The 17,812-nt window shown below is 35.5% G+C and overlaps 1 protein-coding gene across 4 annotated transcripts in view; it reads right to left on the bottom strand.

Moving 5' to 3' along the window:
- GBE1 (1,4-alpha-glucan branching enzyme 1) overlaps positions 1–17,812 on the bottom strand; it is a 273,155-nt gene that overhangs the window by 200,695 nt on the left and 54,648 nt on the right. For all 4 annotated transcript variants that reach the window (XR_004437152.1, XR_004437151.1, XM_033211601.1 and 1 more), the window contains exon 2: positions 16,984–17,153. Coding sequence is in view for 2 of the 4 variants with exons in the window: in XM_033211601.1 (XP_033067492.1) it covers positions 16,984–17,153 (170 nt within the window). In the remaining 2 variants the exon portion in view is untranslated. The remainder of the gene's footprint in view (positions 1–16,983; positions 17,154–17,812) is intronic.

Raw genomic sequence — 17,812 nt, 5'->3', positions numbered from 1 at the left:
ATAAATAGTATTCTTTTAATAAGACTCCATTATACACTAAGATTACATTAATAAGAATTATACCTGGGTTTAGCAAATAATATAAATGATTAAAATGCACAAAAGATCTAAGTAGTTTCTTTTGTTAATCTTTTCAATTAGTATGGGTCACTAACCAAATTATGTAGACAGAGATTTAAAAGCAAAATTACAGTAATTTTTAAAAACATGAATGACATGAATGTATTTACTTGTATTTTAAAACAGATCTTAATTTTCTCTTTTATGTCCTAAATGCCAAAAATAATATATATAATATATATCTAATACTATATATAAATTACACATGCAATTACTATTATGTATATGAGCTATATCCATTCAACATATTAAATATCACCATTTAAAAAGAGGAATTTTCTAAAATGTTCAATAGGCTATTAATCTAAAAAATCACAAAATGCCAAATTATCTATGCCCAAACATTAGCAGCATCTAAAATAAACCTCTATATGTAATTTCTACATTTATTAGACATATAGGACATAATTTATTAGACTATGTTCCTTTTTTTCTGAAATCTAAAATCCAAGAAAATTGAATCACTTTTAAATGAACCAATGTGTTTATTAGATCTGCAGGGTGTAAGAAAACTTCAATGGCTACTCTATGTCATGCTGATACAGGCATAAACTCTCAGGTTAAACTTCTCTCTTTGTAGTACAAGTTTCAATTTGGATTTTAAAAAGCTTGAGGCCATCAATTTTCACATCTTTCCTCACTCTCATTTCAGAAATCAGGGACCCGATTCTAGGAAAATACTGGAAAGTTATAAGGAGGCTTAACATATTCAAGAATAAATCTGACTGCCATTAGGGCAATTCCATTAAAACAAAGAACATTTAATCCACCAACAATTATCATGTTTTCTGTCTTTAATGTAATAGCCATTTGTTTAAAGTCGAACTAAGTAAATAGTCGTATTTTCCTTAACTACTCCACTGATTAGATTTTAAGAATGCTTCAATTTGAAACAAAATCATTAAAATGCTTTGTCACTTTTAACTACTTCATAGAATAGCCTGCAAGGCCCTACGTCATCATCTCATAGACAGCCTCGCATCACTGGCGGGCGAGTCCACTCTACCAGTTGTTGAACTAAGCTTCTTCCAGCCTCTCTTGACCACTGGCCATATTGAGGCAGCCAGCGGGGAAGGGGTCCCCAGAGAAACTCCCACCAGTCTGCGCCCTGGGAGGAGTATGCACTGTGGTATGTTCCTGCTGGGATGTTAGTGTTGTTTGCAGTGGGGAGGAGCCTGGCCCTTCCTCTTCCTGGGTGGAACCAGGGATTCAATTCAAAGCACACCAGCAGGGATTCTGGCTTTGTGGAGGATCCTGTTTCCCATTTTTTCCCTTTTTACCCAATAAAACTGTGCCTTACTCACCCTTCACATTGTCTGCAAGCCTAATCTTTTGTGGCTGTGTGACAAGGCCCTGTCTTTAGCTGAACAAGGAAAAGTCATGCAACAAGAGGTCCACTACATAAACGTTATAAACTGAACACTCTAGAGACAGAGAACTCTGCGCGTTCTCTGTGCCTACCCCAGGTTTCTAAGGAGCACAGGAAGATCTTCACAACTGTGAAGTCCTGCCAGAAATAACTGTGTCCTCCAGAAATAACGTGGACTTCAGTTCTCCGACATCAGCTAGACACTCAACACCAACCCAAGTCAGATGTACATCCCCTCAGTGCTAACTCTGTGTGTGCATACTTCGTCTCTAAATTCCTCTTATTAAGCTTCCCAAAGAAATGAATAAACTACATCTCAGTTGTAACACTATCAATCAAATAGGACAGGAAGAGCTAGATACAAAAACACCGACCAAAAAGCAGTAAGACAGATAGATACTCCTCCAGCTCTGGTACTGGGTCAGGCACACAGCAAACAATAAATGTGCATTAAATAAACAGTTACCAGAACTACTCACTATTTTATAGTTACATGTACATGCCTGTTTAAAACTACAATAGTAAATTTTTCCAATATATTTATGAAACATTTGCTAATCAATTAATTGAGATATCATTAGCACTTATCCTAACAGAATGAATAACTCCAAGCCATTCCCAACAGCATCATCACCACGAAACACAAATTTAAATGATGGAAATCCTCTTTTTTGCTGTTTTGTTGTTTAATAAAAGGGTTAAACCATTTATGACCGTCTTTATTGTGTTTCTATTTTATTCCACTTTTTATTGCCTTTATCATCTTGCTGTTTTCATTATTATTGTCTCATTTTATTTATGATTCTCTTTATTGTCTTGCTATATTATTGTCCTATGCTAGACATTACAATTGTCTGTAAGCATAACTAAGTCCTACTAACACAAAGCAAAAATGAATTAGTAAAGAAACATTTATGTGAACATACTAGATTCTAGGAACTATGCTAGCTCTAGCACACACAATTTCAGTTCATTGTATTTCCTATGAAGCACTGCACACAGAAAGCTATTCCTATATGGCTGATGATGAAGATTGGCAACAAAATAAAGTCCAGATGAGGATAATCCATCTGCTTGCAACAACAATGGATTCCAGTTTTCTGTATGCCTAACATGACCATGCCTTCTTGTTCAGCCTCTGAAAGTGAATGAATCTTGATCTTAAATGAGAAAAGATTAACAATTCTATAACGTTGCAATTTCCTTCCAGTTAATGATAATATATTTACAGGAGATTTCAGGCTGTGATTCCTCATCCAGTGAAGAGGAAGAAAAAGGAGAATAAAAATGGACTATTTTATAAAAAAGCTTTTCCTTTAAAAATGAAATGAAAATTATAGTAAATAGACTTAACTTTTAACAGTTTATTTTGGTTTAATATGTACAATTACTCTGAGATACGTTATGCTAGTCAGCATGACCTAATCGTTAAAATATTAATAATAAAGTTTGAATTCTAAAGTTGGTTGGATGCAGTGGCTCACACCTAGAGCCCAAGGAGGCTGAGGCAGAAGGAGGCCGTGGAGGGAGGGTCACTTAAGCCCAGGAGTTCAAGACCAGCCTAGGCAACATACCAGGACACTCCTCTCTATAAAAAATAAAAATGAGTGGGGTATGGTAGCACACGTCTGTAGTCTCAGCCACTCTGGAGGCTGAGGCAGAAGAATCGCTGGAGCCCAGGAGTTGGAGGCCACATTAAGCCGTGATCATGTACACCTTCCTAGGTGACAGAGCAAGACCAGGTCTCAAAAATAATAAATAATTAATTTTGTAAATAAAATAGTACAGTTGAATCAAGCACCTAAAGTAATATTATTATTCATCTGGGTAGATCTTAGGCTAAAGTAAACCAATAGAAGAGAAAACCCCACTTCTGACTTAGTAACTCTCAGAGGAAGGGATCTATAACGAGTTGACGGACAGGAGCCAAGGGTGTGATCATAGATTGGGGCTGTGGCAATTGCTCTGAAGTTTATTACCCATGCCTACTCCTATGACTTTACTCGGGTGGCAAAACTGCCATGACCCACACAGCCCAGACTTCAGCATCTTCTCACAGCAAGGGAGACCCACATCCTGAAACCAGGTGATGCAGAGCCAGGAGTACAGTGAGGACTGGTAGTTGGTCACACATCCTTCTATATTCACCATATTTTTATTTTTAATGCCTTGGATTAAAAGTGCTCAATCAGATAGGATCACAGAATAAGTCTGGAGCCCTCTAATTTCTTCTAATTAACCTAAAATGATTACATAAAGGGGAAGTTTGCAATTTGGTCAACTCATGTGCACCATATACAGTCTCATTTATGTTTGCTTATCAACCTCAGTAACTTTATGCTTCATATGCTTTCACTTCAGAAGAACAATGTCCATTGGGCAGTATTATGAATAAAAACCCACCCCATCTGGTGAAAACATTAAAACACCAGGAAATATAGCTAGATGTGCTAACGAGCTGTTAGGAGTTGAGAATGCAGAGCCCCCTTTTGCTCTCAGTTTTTAGTTTGGTTTGTTAAGTTTGGTAACGTTCTCCATCAGGAAAAAAGTGAACCATATTTTGATCCAATATACTGTTATAAAATGCTTTCAGAAACGTTCTTTATGTGTTCATTGTAATAATTCAATTAAAATGTGCCTTTTTTGGGCTAAACTTTATAAAGAATTCCTATTAAAGGCAAGTACTGAATACAAGTTCAATACAAACTATAAATTTAATTTAAGATTTTAAACCTATTTCTAACTTAAAGAAAGGTTAAAGCAATCTACTTTTAATTAAATATATCTATGGCAACTTAATTTTAAATCTTAAGGTTTTGCAACCCAATTTTTCACGATAAGAATATTACTAAAACTCATCTGCATTGAATGACAATCTTCCATTCCTCTCGGCTCTGACTCCATTATCTCTCTCATGGGAATGAATGCTTTGCTATGACTGATGATGAATAAGATATATAGGACAAATGATGCACTTTTTCATTTAAAAGACTAAAAAGGAAATTCACTTTAGTCTCCTCTCTGCCTAGTTTCATTAAAATCTAAATGCAGCTATTCTAAGAGGTTTTTTCTAGCTCAGATCAGCTTGACAAAAAAGGTCTCATGTATCATTTAAATCAATTACAGATTCTCTGGAAATATACCTCAAACTTTCAGTTCAACAGTTTTGGTTTAAAAATAAACACATGAAATATTACCAAAAAAAAAAAAAAAAAAAAAAACGCAATCAAACACAATCCTCAAAAAACAGTATCCTAAAGGAGTATATTGCTTATAATTATTATTAAATTATATTCCAAGATTTATTTTTTGACTTTAGAAAGTACTTAGGAAAGTATCCATTTATAATTACTTCCTAACATATCTTTATAAAAATGTATCTATTTTTATATAAAAAAATCATAATGGCCACAACTACTTATAATAACATCAAAATTTCAATTTAATGGTATTAATATATGAGCTCAGGCAATGACTGCTGATTAGGAAGAAACCATCCATTTCCTCTGCTAGGTGAGAAGGTTATTGTCCCTCTTGTGCATTGCTTGAATTTCCAAGACTTACTTAGCACAGTATTTGGCACACAGAAGGGACTCAATAAATACTGTTATTTAAGAGAAGGAAAGCAGGAGTAGATGAGAAACAAGCTATTGAATTTAAATTCTGGATCTTTCATATAGTCTTCTAATACCAAGAACCCTAACAGATTTCTGAAACATACAAACACACATACACAACCACCTATATATCATATATATATAAACTATATCTATAGTGAATTAGATGTGAATATCAACACTATTTGGAGGAAAATACAATTTTAAACAGAGTAAGCACCTTATTTTAAGATTATATTCTGTAACTACAGGAAAAAAATAACAGAATAAAACTTTGATATTACTTGTCTAGAGTTTAGGTGTATTGGTAATCATGTATAAATTGTTTTATGATATTTTAGAAGTCTGTGCTAATTGCTACAAAGTTAATTTCTTGCTTCATGTGAATTAAGAAATAAAGTACCATCTTCTTTTCCCTAAGAACCCAGAGCCTTTCTGTAAGCCTGAAACTCTTTTTAACACTAGTTACTAGGCTTGCTGAGGATTAAGATGATCAAAGCGATATCTAAGAAAAAGGAAGGATGGAAGGAAATGAAGGAAGGGGGGAGAAACAGAGTCGAGGTATAGAAGGAAGAAAAAGAGAGGAGGAAAAGGAGGAGGAAGGGAGGGAGAAAGGGAGAAGGTGGGAGAGAGGAACAAATGAACCAAAAATGTTTTCTTCCTCTTTAAAGAGAAAGATACATAACAGTATGTACAAATGTAGCTATTTAAAGAAAGTAGGGGTCACTTAGAAGCAAATAAAATCAGAAATGGCTCTGGTGATTTATGTTCTTTTGACACAGCTGCTTCAAGAGGCACAGTCTTACTCCAGACTGCAAGAATGAGCAAAGGAGGAGGGGAGAATCCTCCAGCTCCCCGCTCCGTCTACTCTCCAGTCTTCCACTAGTGCTACCCACAAAACCAACTCAACAGAAGCAGAAGCCACAGGAGCGCGGCTTGGAAATGTGGAGAGGACGGCAGAGAAGGATGAGTGAAAGGATCACAGGGCAAATAAGGAAATGACCAACACGGCAAAATAGATGAATTTGGAAACAGCATCAATAATCAAGACAACCCAAGAGAATCAAAACTATATTGTTACCCCGTGTAATGCCTATGTGACATAGCTGAATTTCTACCCTGCCCTCACTCTGCTTATCCTTAAGAAACAGGATGCCTGCGATACAGTTTCCTCTGTAGCCAGACTAGCCGAGACTGGTTAGGACCAAGACAGCCAATGGAAGGACGTCAAAAAGACCTCAGGCTTCCTTATAATCTCATTTCCATGCTAAATGGCACCCCCATCAGTGCCATGACAGTTCACAATCGCCACGACAACGACTGGAAGAGGCCATAAAAGGACAAAAAAGGCAGCACTCCAGTTCTGAAATGTTCACCGTCCACTTCCAGAAAAATCGTGAATATTCCTTTTGCTTTTAATGTCGAATCCCTTCATTAGAAAAACACTACATTTTAACCCCCTCATCCTTCACTAGTCAAGAAGTTGATTTGTGAGCCAAGCTCCCTCTTCTCAATTCCACAGCCACTGAATAAAGCCTGTACTACTTGACACCCACATTAAGTTTGCATATTGGCTTGGCAGCGCCAAACATGGAAAGACCCCACTTTTGGAGGGGACTGGCCTTGTCAGTAAGCATACATCCACACAAAAAGGTGTGCGCACATTTGCATAACAGTATAATTCACAACAAACAATAGAAACAACCCAAATGACCATCTCCTGAGGAATTAACAAACAAAATGTGGACTACCCATACAGTGTAATTTTATTTGGCCACAAAAAGTACTGTTACATGCTACAAAATAGATTAACTTTAAAAATATTATGCTAAATGAAAGAGGCCAGACACAAAACCCACATGTATGATTTCATTTATATGACATGTCCAGAATAGGCAAAGCCATGGAGACAGAAACTAGATTCGTGGTTGACAGGGGCTGGTAGGAAGAAGAGGGGAATTGGAACTAACTACTAACGGGTATGAGGTTTCTTTTAGGCTGATGGAAGTGTTCTGAAACTAGACAGTAATAATGGTTGCACAACATAAAAAGTATAGTAAAAACCACTGAAGTGTGTACTTTAAAGGAGTGAATGTTATATGAATATCCTTTAACTTTTAAAATATTAAAATGAAAAAGAAAGAAACAAAATAAATACAAAAAGCGAGTCTTAACAGGCCTGCAAGATTTGGGTTAAAACTCACGTATGTGTTCATGGTTGTTAAAAGGCAATGGCATCCATACTGAAGGTCATTCATTCCTGCTGAAAAGAAATGCGGTATTATTTTCACCTTCCTAATCGCTACATAACACATTTGAAGCAATTCTGCCACTGATTTACAAGCGAGTAAGATGGCTGTCATTTTTTCAGGAGTCCATAATGGGGGGGGGGGGGGAGTCTCTGGCAGCCATAATTAAAATGAATGCTTTCGCAGTTTTACATGATGAACTGGCAAGCTATAATACAAAGAAGCAAATGTTTCCTTCTCCCCCCGCCAAGATCTATTCAAGCTTAAAAGTACTCCTAGTTTTTCTCTTAAAAGAAAATAGTTCAACAGGGGTTGAAAATATAAAGAATACAAGACAGTAATAGGGAAAAGAGGAAAATAATTTGATATGAAGAGAGAGCTACAGATTCAAGCTTGACAATAAACCAGACCAAGCGTCAAGACGAGTCAGTGAATTCCAACTCACCTGCATGAAACAACTGCCTGGATGAGCAAAACAAGCAACGCTGTGCACCTGGGACAGACTCACCACATTTCTGGAAACCTCTTCACAACGCAAAATGATACTCAGACAAGCTACCCGTGGCATAAGAAAGAAATTATCAACAAATTAAATGGAAACTGCCTTAAATGTCTATCATAAGTGACAGCTTCTTAGAATAATGCAATCTGAACTTAAAATGAATAGTTTTGTTGTGATCAAGATACAAAAAATGTTGATATAAGTTGTAATCAGTCACACTTGGGGCTAGATGTGACTGTTATAAAATAGAACATCACTTCTCTAAGAAAACATCTAACTTGATAAGAGAATATGAATAATGCACTTTCTTTGTGTAAGTAAATGGTGAGCTTCACAAAGCCAACTTGATAGATAAAATTATGAAAATTTAAAGACAACTGCTAAAGAACAACCATAAACAAGGTAGTTTTACAGACATTAACTACAAGGGAAATACCAACACTGAAACCTAACAAAAAGCCCTGTATTATCTACAGAGCAGAAATTTTGAACAGAATATTTTTAAAAAGCAATATGAGGCTAGAAAATTTCTATTTATGTTACACAGTTCAAAATCCACTTTCTAGCATTAAGGTACCAGGAAAAACTCTCAAACCATGTTTTACCTGTACTCTGACACCACAACAATCGTCACCACAGAAGAAGACTTCTGTGACCAAAGATATGGGAATTTCTCCCCACCAACAAGCAGCAGACACCAACTGGGTATCCTTCAATTCAATCCTGACACAATCTACCAGGAGACAGAGTCAGATCCCACATGTTGGGGGCTCAGTCCCCAGGGCTGCCCCTCACACCAATAAACACCAGTCACAAGCCTGGGCCTCCGGTACTTCAAGTTGGGATTCCCATGGTCCCCTCTTTGGGTTCAATTAGTTTGCTGGAGTGGCTCACAGAACTCAAGAAGGCACTTACTTACGTTTACCAGTTTTGTATAAAGGACATTGCAAAGGATACAGACAAAGACATGCATAGGGTAAGGTATGGGAGAAAGGGCAGACAACATCTTTTTTTTTGAGACGGAGTCTCACTCTGTCGCCCAGGCTGGAGTGTAGTGGCTCCATCTCGGGTCACTGCAAGCTCCGCCTCCTGGGTTCACGACATTCTCCTGCCTCAGCCTCCCAAGTAGCTGGGACTACAGGCGCCCGCCACAATGCCCAGCTAATTTTTTGTATTTTTAGTAGAGACGGGGTTTCACCGTGTTAGCCAGGATGGTCTTGATCTCCTGACCTCGTGATCCGCCCGCCTCGGCCTCCCAAAGTGCTGGGATTACAGGCGTGAGCCACCGCGCCCGGCCCACGACAGACAATTTCTACGCCCTCTCCGGGCAAGCCACCCGAAGGTGTTCAGCTCTCAGGAAGCTCTTAGAATCTAGTTCTCTTGGGTTTTTATGGAAGTATGCCTCCCCCAGGGTATGAAGCAGGACCCTCTCAGGGTAGAGTCTTAGCAAACACAATCAGAAAGGTGGGGAAAGATTAGAGTCCTGCCTTGGAGTGAGTGGAAGGAAGGCAGAAGAAAGATTCTGTTTCCTGAGGCCTGCCCTTAAAGGCTAACACACCCAGCATTTTAACGAAAGACTGTAACAAGAGATACGGGAGTTATGAGCCAGGAACCATGGATAAAAACCTAATATATATAATTATATATTATATTTTAGGTATTATATCTTAGGTATGATATCTATTACGTATATGACTATTATATATTATATATATAAAATTTTATATATAATATATATTGGGCAGAGATATAGATATAGATATGTATATATATCTTACAACACCACCAGATCTCTAACAGCAATCTCCTAAAATCCCAGAAGGTAAAGATGCTTTCAGTAAAAATAATCCCATTAGGCATTATAACAAAGCTCCACGACCCAGCACAATTGGGCCCAGAAGTTGGTATATATGTTGAAAATATTAGTTAAAAGAGGGAATAATAAAGTACGTATATACATACACAAAACAGTAAACATGCTATTTTAACTTAAAACATAAATATAAATATACATTCACCCATCTTGTCACAGAAAACTAAAGTCTGGGTCCTCTGATAAGGATTTTGGAACATCTTTCTTGTATGAACATACATCTCCAATGCAACATTTATAATTCCCAACTCCCTATGGACAAAAATGAATGAAAACAAAAAGACTCATGTAAAATAATCTACATGTAAAATTCAACTAGGTTTATAGATCTTTTTTTTAAGTTCACTTAAACATACTTAATTCAAAATACTTTTTACAACGTATCCTTACTGAGATTTTCCCAATATGCAGTAACTTTCGTTCCTGTCACATTCATAGATCATCACTTTATGTAAAATTATGTTATAGAATTATAATGCGAAAAAATAGCATTGATGGGATTGGGGTGAAAACCTGATACACGATATAACTGGTAGAAGCAGAATTGTATGGGAGAAAGTAGTAGTAGACTATAGTCTACTACCTGTGCTCAGTATTCTCCGGGAATCAGTCAGCAGCACTTACAGTGAAATCTGTTAAGCAGAAGTAAGTTCACTATGTCTAGTAAACTGAGATTGGTTAAGTAAACCTCTGTTGTACATATACTCCATTGAAAGTGAACAATCCATTAGGTAAAACAGATTAAGGTGGTGAGAGCAACAACATCAGGCTGGAAAGCCAAAGGAAGTACTGAAAAACCTTCTACAAAACAATATTTGCTGAATACTTGCTTTAGGTTCATACACGTCAATGAGGTCACTTCTCAGCATAGGTACTGGTTTGGTTAACAAACCTAAAGCCTTCTTTTTGCACCTTGTAGTTTGCTACCACTTTGCCAAAAGAAATAATATCTAGAATCCCAAGACTGCCTCCAAAAACTTTCTTTCTAAGAAAAATTTCCAGTAAACCTAATTGAAGGGAAGCCCACACGACAAAAATGCATTAACAGAGAACCCATGGGGAGTTGAAAATGTCTATCGAACAAAAGACTCCTTGAAGATCCATCTGAGTTCACAAGTCAAGAAATCTTCTCAACAATCCGTCTGGATCGCTACCCTGCCAAAACAACTCTCTTCCCACAAAGACTGTAAGATATTTAGAATATCAAAAAATCTGGGAAGTTGACACTGTATATTACAAAGATGGATCATACATTATTATTCCCAATTTTTCATGAGCCTTATATTAGTCAGGGTTCTCTTAGAGGGACAGAACTAATAGGATAGATACATAAAGGGGAGTTTATTATTAACTTACGCAATGACAAGGTCCCACAATAGGCCATCTGCAAGCTGAGGAGAAAGGAGAGCTAGTCCGAGTCCCAAAATTGAAGAACTTGGAGTCTGATGTTCAAAGGCTGGAAGCATCCCACAGGGTAGAAAGATGTGTAGGCTAGGAGGCTAGGTTCATCTCTTTTTCACATTTTTCTGCCTGCTTTATATTCACTGGAAGCCAATTATATTGTGCCCACTAGATTAAGGGTGGATCTGCCTTACCCAGTCCACTGACTCAAATGTTCATCTCTTTTGGCAACACCCACACAGACACACCCAGGATTAAAACTTTGTATCCCTCAGTCCAATCAAGTTGACACTCAGTATTAACCATCACAAGCCTCCCCATAAAAGATGATTTGGCTTCCATGCCTCATTGACATAAGGCTTAGCCATGTTATTTGGCTAATGAAATGTAAGTGCAAATCACATACGTTACTTCTAAGCTGATGTTTTTAGAGCCATCCCAGAGTTTCTTCATTGCTCTTTCTCTCTCTCTGATGTTATCAGTGTATCCCCATATTGGGATTACTCCATTAACCTGTATTCTGCAGTGAATTTGAGAGTTATGGGAGAGGCACAGCTGACAACTACAGCCAACATGAACAAGAAAGAGGCCTTTGTTGTTGTAAGCCATCAAAACATTGGAGTTGTTTGTAAAATGTCAGGCCACAGTGAAAGCTGACTAACAGAGACACAAAAGATTAGATGAAGAAAGAAAATCCAAAAGAAGCTGGTATCAGAATTACATCCTTGAACCAGAAATGGCTTTAAACCAATAAATAATGATCACTAATTTTCATATCAGTGTTTCTCAGACCATGATTATGTACCAATTAACTTTCTTAAAACACTTTAATTTTACCATACACTAATAATTATGTAAATAAAATTAATTATTCAAAAACTGAAAGAAAAAAGTCTTCAAACTCAAGCCCAAATTTTTGTATTATAATTATTAGATTCTACAGAAATAAAATGAACCTGCCAAATCTGCTATCAACATTCCTAAATGCTTATTCCCAATTTCTGATAATATCACTGAAAACACATTACAGTTCGTAGAACCCACTGGTCCGCAGAGCACATGTTGAGTAGCACGGTTTCAGAGCAAGAAGGATTAAGAAATATGAAGGCTTTTATGACACTGAAAACTTATATAACTGAAAAAAAAATTACAGACAAAATCGGCCCAAAAACACAGGTAAAAATTTCTTGCTATCTTTCCCACTCTGCAAAAATATCAGTGGTTCCTTTTTCTATAGGTATAAAAATCAGGGTTTGTTTCTTTTTTCCTTTCTTTCAGTCTATCAGTGATAGACATTTAGGTTATTTGAAAGGTGCCTAGCTCCCACACTTAGTAATTTTAAATGAAATGCTTTCCGTTATAGCAAATAGGAACCCAATTATTTTATATTGACATATGTAGTTTACTGCCTTTCTCTCTTATTATCATCTAGATACTGGAAAGCAGCTAGTTATTTTCAATTATTTAGCAACCTGCAATAAACATGATTTAGAACCAAAACTCCAAGTATATTTTAAAGCACATCTAATTTTCTAAAGAATGGGTCTTTCCTGTATTGCAGATGATTCAAAGTTTTAGAAATTCATCTCAGCCCTTTAAAGAAGTTTCTAGTTTAACCAGAAATACTTTTTCAGTGGTAAAAGTCCAATCCTGATGAATGTCAATATATGTATACCGTCCTTCTAGGTTGCTGCGGCAGCTGTTAGTTAAAAAAAAATAGTTGTTTAAAAATGACTGGAAGAAAAAGAAATGATTGTTGTATTTTCTCTCAAATAAAGAAAAATACATGTACTATATTTAAAGTGAAGCTGTTTTCCAAGTAGTGTTTTAAAATGTGGATGGTAAATCTGCCTGAGTTTTGGCAAAACACACTATTTTACTTTTGCAAGGCTCAACTGCCTTTTGAAATTAATAGTAATTTTCTGAAATAAATAAAAAGACCTTTGCAAGTAAGAGGTTTTTTTTTTTTTTTTAAATCTTGCCAATTAACATTTCTGTAGCACTGATTAAGGTACAAAATTTCTCACATTCACAATCTAGTTAGGAGCAAACTAGTTAGACAGTTAAAACAAACATCATCACATTAAACCCCAATGAGCCAGAGGAAGAACCATTGTTTAGAGAACTCAGCTGTGTTTTCGAACTCTAAATCCCATGATGTTTTATTTTACACACCAATTCATGAAGATTTCTTTATTTTTTAATTTGTATTTATTTATTTATTTTCTGGTAAAGGGTCTCTGTTGCCCAAGACGGTCTCAAACACCTGAGTGATCCTCCCACCTCAGCATCCCAAAGTGCTAGGATTACAGATTACACGTGTTAGCCACTAAGGCCAGCCAGCAATCTATTTCTTAAGTAGCATTTGTATTTGATTATTCTAAGTACCTGTAACTAAAATAGTCTCAGGTCAGTAGGTACAAAAAAAAAAAAGGAAAAAAACTTTCTTTTTGCTCAACTATTATTAGGAAAAAATGGATTTTATGTTAATAAGGGAAAAATGAAATACGAATCCCTGAAGAGTGTGTGTGTGGGGGTGTGTGTGTATGTGTATAAGGCATGGTTAATTCAGTTGTCTAAGAGTATATTTTCATGTAGGTTGTCATCACAATAAAAATTCTGTGTTCACTAAAGTCACACTGACCCATGTGTATATCTTTTTTTACAAAGAAATCTTCTAAATGCATCATTGGCTCAGAATTCAGACTCCACTCACAATTTTCAAATTGTTTGTTTGTTTGTTGATTTGGTTGTTTTTGAAAGTCAAAGCCCATTAGTGAAAAAAAGTTGAGATCCCATTCCCAAAGAGACTTTGAGATCCTATAACTTTGGGCATAAAAAGAGACATCCTTTCATCTAAAAAAGAAAATAAATTAGACATTTAAGTTTTCCCAACATACTGCCTGTCCTTAACTATTTTCTATCACAATTTCATTTACTGTAGTCTTTGCTTATCTCTTCAATAAAAATAAAGGCCCACTGATTACATCTGCTGCTTGTTACTAAATATTTGTTGACTGAGAATCATTAAATGAACGTTATCACAAGGATCCGGAGAAATTTTAAATGACGCAATACATCTTTATAAAGAGTGGAATTTTAAAAATCAATGTAAATTGGGAAAAAAAGTTAACAGGGGACATTTTTGCAATAAAAATATGGGCCGGGTAATTTTAGTTTTCTATTTACACAATATTTTTTAAATTACTGTACTTTTAACATTTAAGCATTAAGTCCAAGAACATACAATTTTTAAATGCAATTCTACAAACACATACAGCACAACTTTTAATAATGAGCAACAGTCATTATGACAGTTCACAAATCTAGTTTTCATATAGTCCCTTTTCTATATTTTTATATTTATAGAAACTATTAAGTGGGTTTCATTATAGATGTGGAGGTAGGGAGACCAAATGCAACTATCAGATATTAATGGTGGTTCTTATAGTAGTTGGGTATCTTTACATAAAAATTTAACTTAAACATTCTCAATATCCTCAACCTCTACCTGGAATTTTAAAAAAGAAAACTAGCAAAATATAATGCCTTGATTATAGGCAGATTTCTAAGTGGTCTAGTAACAAAAAGTCAAGGCAGTGACGTAGAGAAGATGGGGAAATACCTGTGTTTATGTAAAAGAAAAATTATTAATAACAAACATTATTTAAGTGAGTAGTCTCTTATCCTCAAAATACGTTGAATAATCACCACCAGACCAAGCTAATCTGAATTATTAGATCTCATGGTCTTTTACAAAAGTGTCCATGAAATTTTCCAACAACTTCCCAGACACTTCTAATTTTGGGGACTACACCATGAACTATTTTCAGTCCTTAGACCTGTACTTTCTAGTATAGGAGCCAGTAGCTACAAGAGGTGATAGAGCACTTGAAATGAGGCTAGTGCAACTTAGAAACTGAATTTTATATTTTATTTCATCTTAATTAATTTATTAAATTTAAATTTTAAAAGTGTTATTCAAGTCAGTTACTGGAAACCTCTTAATTTTTTTTGGAAAAAAACTGGGTATATGAACATACTTTTAAACTGAAAATTTTATTAAACTTAAATTTAAATTAAGTGCAGTCCGCCCTCAGGTTGCACATCTATTGATTCAACCAATCTTAGATTGAAAATTTGAAAAAGGAAAACGGATGGTTGCATCTGCACTGAATACTGAAACAGCCTTTTTTTCTTGTTATTATTCCACAAACAATATAGTATAACAAGTATTTATACAGCATGTACATCGTATTAGGTACTGTAAATAATCTAGACATAATTGAAAGTATAAGAGAACATGCATCTAGGTTATATGCAAATACTACATCATTTTATACAAGAGATTTAAGCATCCTTGGATTTTGGTACCCACGAGAAGTTGCAGAACAAGTCCCCCATTGATACTGAAAGATTACTGTATTTGCAAGGAAAACTTACCATCTGAATTAAGACTTGCTGTACCCAGATTTCAAAGATGTGGTATAATAAAAGAATAAAAATCTCATCAATAAAATTTACATTGATTAAATGTTAAAATGATAATATTTTTATATCCTAGGTAAATATAATTTATTATTGTTAAATTTTATTATACTGTTCTCCTTTCACTTTTTTAATATGGTTACTAAAATTTCTGAATTACATAAGTTGCTTGCATTTTATTTCTGTGGGACAGTGCTGTCTTAGACAATGCATATTAATGTAAAACCCAAAGTTTTGTTAAGTCAAGTTCCTTTAAGAATAATTTACATTGCATCACAATTTGTTCTATATACATGTACAGTTCTATAAATTTTGATTAATTCATACAGTCAGGTAACCAGCACCACAATCATGATATGAAACATTTTCACCATCCCCAAAAGTTCCCTCATGTCCCTTTGTAATCAACCTTTACCCACCACCCCAACCCCTGAAAACAATGATCTGTTTTCTGTCCCTACAGTTTTGCTGTTTCTAAAATGCCATAAAAGTTGAAAATACAGCATATAGACTTTTGAGCCCAGTAAAATCAAATTTTAAATATTATACCATTCTATGGTATTAAAGGATTATAATCATTTTGATATTCCTTTCCCTTGTATCAAGAACCTTTACCAAGGCCTATTTTTTCCAGTTATTCCACTTTCAAAACTGAACTTTCTTCCTTGTCATCATTCTAGTAATGTATTTACCCTTCGAGAATAAAACGTAGTAGATTGTATTACAGTTATTTACATTACAGTCCTTCCTCCCACCAGACTCTAAGCTAGAAATCTGACTTTGCTTTCCATAGCATTAACTCTGTGTAGTGCAGCTAACATTGTAAATGACAAGGCTGAGAAGAGATTTCCCATTGTGTTCTAAAACAAGGTAAAGGAAAAAAAGAAATGAGTGATGGAGGTTACTCTCCAGATTAGGTATCTACTTTTATTGAAGTCTCCGAAAAGAGTATAAGGCTATACAGAGGATCCAAGAACTATGATTCCAGCCAGCCAGGTGTGAATGCTAGTGGAGCTTTAACTATGCCAGTATTTTTACCTGGATTGCTACTTGTTTTGTCATAGCTTGCTAACAAAGTTGAGTAAATTTGGAGTTGTCTTCCTAATAGCATTTTTCTCAAAAACCTTGTTATTTCTAGTACATGATTTTACAGAACAGAAAGTCAAGAATACACGTATCACATTATAACAGAAACAGCTGCACCACACAAAGAGCTTAATAAATTACAAGGTTCTATCTGAAAAGTCTGATATTTATTTGTAATCACTAATGTCCGTATGGTTAAATACATGAAATATAAGAAATATATGTATTAAATAGTTAATAAGACATCACTATTTAGTTCAATGCTTTCAAGTACTTACTAAAATCTCCAGTAAGAAAAACTCCTTCTGCTCCTGGGGCCCATTCTTTGCAGTATAAACCACCATCAGCACATCTGTGGACGCCAAATGATTCATAGCCTCTGGAAAACTTATCAATACCACCTTCGTTTTCTCCAATGCTGTTCAAAATTTGGCTAAACTGTTTATACCTTTGAAGAAGTGTGAAAGAAAATAAGTTAGAAAATTAAATAGTCTTCTAGAAAAGCTACTGTAAGTAACTGCTTTAGTCTTATTTAGGGAAAAAAAGGACATTATTAAAGAGGAATAATATAAATAATTTCATTTATTAGTATAGGTTACCTGGTAGGATAAAATCACTCTTATTTAAAATAAACTGAGCTAATCTAACTAGCATTTTTGGTAACTTCAAGCACTGGTATGAGAGAGGAAATATGATGGTTATACTATTTCATGAATTTTTTAAAAACTAGCATTATAGCAACTTCCATGTCAAGACAGTGTAATGAAACAGAATCTCTACATCTCTCTCCTCTGATTCCTAAGGAAATGAAATAACACAGTCAATATTCAGCAAGAAAAATATAATTAGCCTACTGCAGGGTTTGGCAAACTTTTCCTGTTAAGGGGCAGACGGCAAATATTTTAGGCTTTGTCAGCCATATGGTCTCTGTCACAGCTACTCAAGGATGTCTCTGAAGTATGAAAGGGGCCATGGACAAAAAGTTAATGAGTGGGTGTGGCTGTGTTCCAGTAACACTTTATTTCCAAAAACAGGTGGTGGGCCAGATTTGGCCTGCAGCCTTTTCCTTCCCTGAAGCAACTAAGCATGGCAAGAACATACATCATA

This window comes from Trachypithecus francoisi, unplaced genomic scaffold (assembly GCF_009764315.1).
Source record: "Trachypithecus francoisi isolate TF-2019V2 unplaced genomic scaffold, Tfra_2.0 Lachesis_group0, whole genome shotgun sequence".
NCBI classification, from domain to species: domain Eukaryota; kingdom Metazoa; phylum Chordata; class Mammalia; order Primates; family Cercopithecidae; genus Trachypithecus; species Trachypithecus francoisi.
The sequence above is the reverse complement of the archived record's forward strand: the minus strand, read 5'-3'. Positions and strand labels throughout refer to the sequence as shown.